The sequence below is a fragment of the Buceros rhinoceros genome, unplaced genomic scaffold (genome assembly GCF_000710305.1).
Source record: "Buceros rhinoceros silvestris isolate BGI_N320 unplaced genomic scaffold, ASM71030v1 scaffold34200, whole genome shotgun sequence".
Taxonomy (NCBI): Eukaryota; Metazoa; Chordata; class Aves; order Bucerotiformes; family Bucerotidae; genus Buceros; species Buceros rhinoceros.
The window spans coordinates 7598-11154 of NW_010391899.1; the positions used below are offsets into that span (position 1 = coordinate 7598).

Consider the following 3557-nt stretch of genomic DNA (forward strand, 5'->3'; position numbering starts at 1 on the left):
GTATTTCCAGGGCTTTGTAAAAGCAAACTGCTGTCAGGTTTCGTATGACGGGTCCTGTGAAGATGAGTTGCTGCCATTCAGGTCGAGATCAGGTGGGAGATGCCCAACTAGAGACCCTTATCTCATAGCATCTGCCCTGCCCACTCCTCTGTCACATAGCGCCTGTTCTGCAAAGCTGGTTCAACCAGAGCAGTACTTTGAAGAAACTGGTAGTAAAAAGTTACAGAGGCCCAAAACATCCCAGAACAGACCCAGTCCCCTGGGTTCTGGGCAGACTGTTCCAGAAAATAGAGCAAATATTTGTCTTCCCTTTGACAAACCCCAGAGGGTGCTTACAAATAATGTATTGGCATAGCCTTGGCTTCCTTTCTTCGAGGGCCTTACGAAAGAATGAAAACACTCTTTGGTGAATCTTTAAGCTGCTGCACACTGTGGCTCTGAAAAGAGAGAGTTAAAAATCTCCAGTAAATGTCCGAGTAAATAATTTATGTAAATAGTGTATTTGACAAGAATGCATTTTTTGGGAGATTAAAGCAGTTTGCAAATCTGGATCAAATTCAGCAAATCTCTGCTAAAAAACCCCAGAAACTCTTGGAGTAATTAAGGTGCTTTGTTTTGGGATTCTGTAAATGTAAAGGCTGAATTAAAAATGTTTTAATTTTCAACATAGCTAACACTTTAAAAGAGGTGAAAACATCTTAGGAGATGGAACGCCGTAGTAAAAAACCCACCACCACAAAACCTTGACTTGACCTGAGAGGTTTCCTTGTTTTTTCAAAGTTCCTCAAAAAGCCTCATTTCAGACCAGCTCAGATGAATTTATTTAGTTTTTTTATCTTTTGAGACTGGGCTTTTTGTTAGCGTTGGGACTCCCGATCTGAAGCATCAGTTGTTTGCCTCGTGCTGGCCACGAGGAGTGTTGGTCCTGGGAGAAGAGGGAGCCTCGGGCTGCAGCTCTGCTCTGTCTTGCCCAGCAAAAAACAAACAGCCCGTTCTGAATGGAACGCTTGGAGCAGGACTGGAGGTGCTGGGCGTGCGGTGACAGCTCCCTGCCCTGTGCTGGCGGGGTCTGGGGAGTGTGTGGCTGTAAGGGCTTGGTTTGCCTTTGCGCTCGGTGGAGCTGCCTGCCTGAGGCATGTCCTTGGCCCTGGGAGGGCGGCTGCTGCGCTCGCACTGTGCAAAGACCCCTGTCATGCTCTTCGGTGAATCTTTAAGCCACTGCACACCATGGCTCTGAAAAGGGAGAGTTAAAAATCTCCAGGTTTAGGCTGGAGAGAGCCCTTTGTGTCATGTGCTCACAGAAAGAAGCCGTGGAGAAAATCCCAGTGCGGCGTTAATGGCTAGTGCTGGTTGTGTGGGGCCGCAGGGCTGTGGGAGTTCCTGTGTCGGTGGTGACTGCTCTTTATCGCATCCTGAACATCACCCTGACGTGGCTGCTCATGAGCTTCTGTCTCCCTTCGCAGGTTGGCTGTAAGGCAGTGGTGTTTCCCACTCAATTTAAAACACAGAAATTCTATGATATTCTAAAGCAGCCATGTCCCGAGATAGAAAATTCCAGCCCAGGGGGAATGAAGAGCAAAAGGTGAGTTAGGAACATCTCATGTCTCTTTGCACTGACCTCGCAGCGGTGTCCTGCCTTGCGTCCTCTCAGCTGCATAACACCGGCTCTAGCAGAGGGGCCTGCACAGGGTCTCATCTGAAGAGAAGGGGTTAGGGTCTCCTGGGGGTTTGCCCTGACCAGTGTACTCCTATCCGGGCAGGGTTTTTTTGCTGCATTATTGATGGTATTTTTCTTCCTCCAGGCTACCCGACTTATCCATTGTCATCACAGTGGACGCCAAGCTGCCTGGCACCTTCCACCTGGACGAAGTGATGCAGGCTGGGGACAGCAGCCATATGAAGCAGTTAAGAGCTGTGCAGCAGACCCTGTCCTGCAATGAGCCCATCAACATCCAGTTCACTTCAGTAGGTGTTTTTGCCTGCTCCACTCCTTGTGGTTGGGTTCCTCTCGTGGCACACGGGGAAAGACGTGTGCGATGCTGAGCATGCTGTTTCTTTTGTCTTCTGCCCACTGAGACCAAGCCCAGGTTCCATCTTCTGCTGTCTGATGGAGGAAACATTCTAGCATTTCCTTGCTGCTTCTATTCTTGCTGCTCAGCCCTTTCTCAAGGGCTGGTGGCGATAAGAGAGTGTCACGTGAGTTCTGTCCAGCCATTTTTTGTGTAGTTTGAGATTAAGATGTTGTTAAAGAAGAAAATAAAAGCTCCCAGGTCTGAATGGAGAGTGAAATTGCCCCAGAGAGCACACGCAGCTCATCCTTGGGAAGGGCAGTGTCATTGCAGATTGTCTTGTGTCTTTCAGGGGACAACAGGCCGCCCCAAAGGAGCCACCCTCTCTCACAGGAACGTTGTGAATAACGCCAATGTGATTGGCCAGAGGCTGGGTGTCACAGAGCAGGTGGGTCTCGGTGGGAACGCAGTTTGGAGTGGTCTCCGCTGCCACGGAGCGTGTGGAGAGTGGTGGCGCTTGCTCAGCAGCAGAGCGGGACGTTTTGCTGACAAGTGGCGTTGGGGGATAGTTGTGCGTTTCACTGATGTTTCATCTTAGTTCCATGGTTTTTTGGGGGTGGGGGGAATCCCTTTTTGAGGGGAAAAACTGTGAAATTAATCACTTTTCCTTTGGTGAATGCTCATTTCAAATAATTTCAAGACTTTTGGTGTTAGCTTTGAATTCTATTGAATGAGGTTTTAATTTATTTTACATGACGTTGTTGCACGTCATGTATACAGTCTCACCAGGATCGGACCTTTCTGTTTGTGGTCCCTTTTAAAAATTGTTAAAGGCAAATATTTTCTTTTGAAGTAGTTATTTCAAACGCAACAGCTTTGATCCAGAAAAAAAAAAAAAGGGTTGTTTCAATCAACCTGCAGAGCTTTGGTGGTTTCAAAAACCAAATAAAATTAAGAGCATGTGCCAAGTCCTGCGTATTTCCTGCCTGTCCTAGCTCTGTCACTCCTCTCTTCTGGCATATCATCAAATATTGTGTAAGCAATACCAGACCAAAAAGCCCAACAAAGACAAGAAGTCCACTGCGGAATTACAGAATGAAATTTTGACATTGAAAACTTCCCACACTGATTTTTATTAAAGGCAGGAAGCATCGGCATCATGTTTCCACCTTACGGGAACAGAAATGAATGTGGGATTTCCGGCACGTTTTAAATGAGTTGGGGAGAACTCCTCTGCTGGGCTCTCTGAGCGAGATGGAGCAGTCACGGACTGGAAGACCTCTTCTCCTCACTGTTGTCTTTGGCTTGATCCCAGGACTATCGTATGGCCCTCCCCGCACCCCTCTACCACTGCCTGACGTCGGTGGGAGGCTGCATAGTCATGGTTTTACATGGGCTCTCCTGCATCTTCCCATCGCCGAGTTTCGAGGGGAAGGCAGCTCTGGAGGCAGTGGCTCGAGAGAAGTGAGGGTTTGTTTGCGTCTGGCTGCAGAGTAGCTCGGTGCTTTCTTTCCCTGCTTCACCTGCCAGGTCATTGCTCACGCTCTT

At 48.3% G+C, this 3557-nt stretch overlaps 1 protein-coding gene across 1 annotated transcript in view; it reads left to right on the forward strand.

The window, feature by feature from the left end:
* The window catches only part of ACSF2 (acyl-CoA synthetase family member 2), a gene marked incomplete at its 5' end in the record, with an annotated part of 9457 nt that overhangs the window by 3904 nt on the left and 1996 nt on the right, over positions 1–3557 (forward strand). The window contains 4 exons of the mRNA XM_010143417.1: positions 1464–1582; positions 1803–1965; positions 2362–2457; positions 3325–3473. Of these exons, the coding sequence (XP_010141719.1) occupies positions 1464–1582; positions 1803–1965; positions 2362–2457; positions 3325–3473 (527 nt within the window). The remainder of the gene's footprint in view (positions 1–1463; positions 1583–1802; positions 1966–2361; positions 2458–3324; positions 3474–3557) is intronic.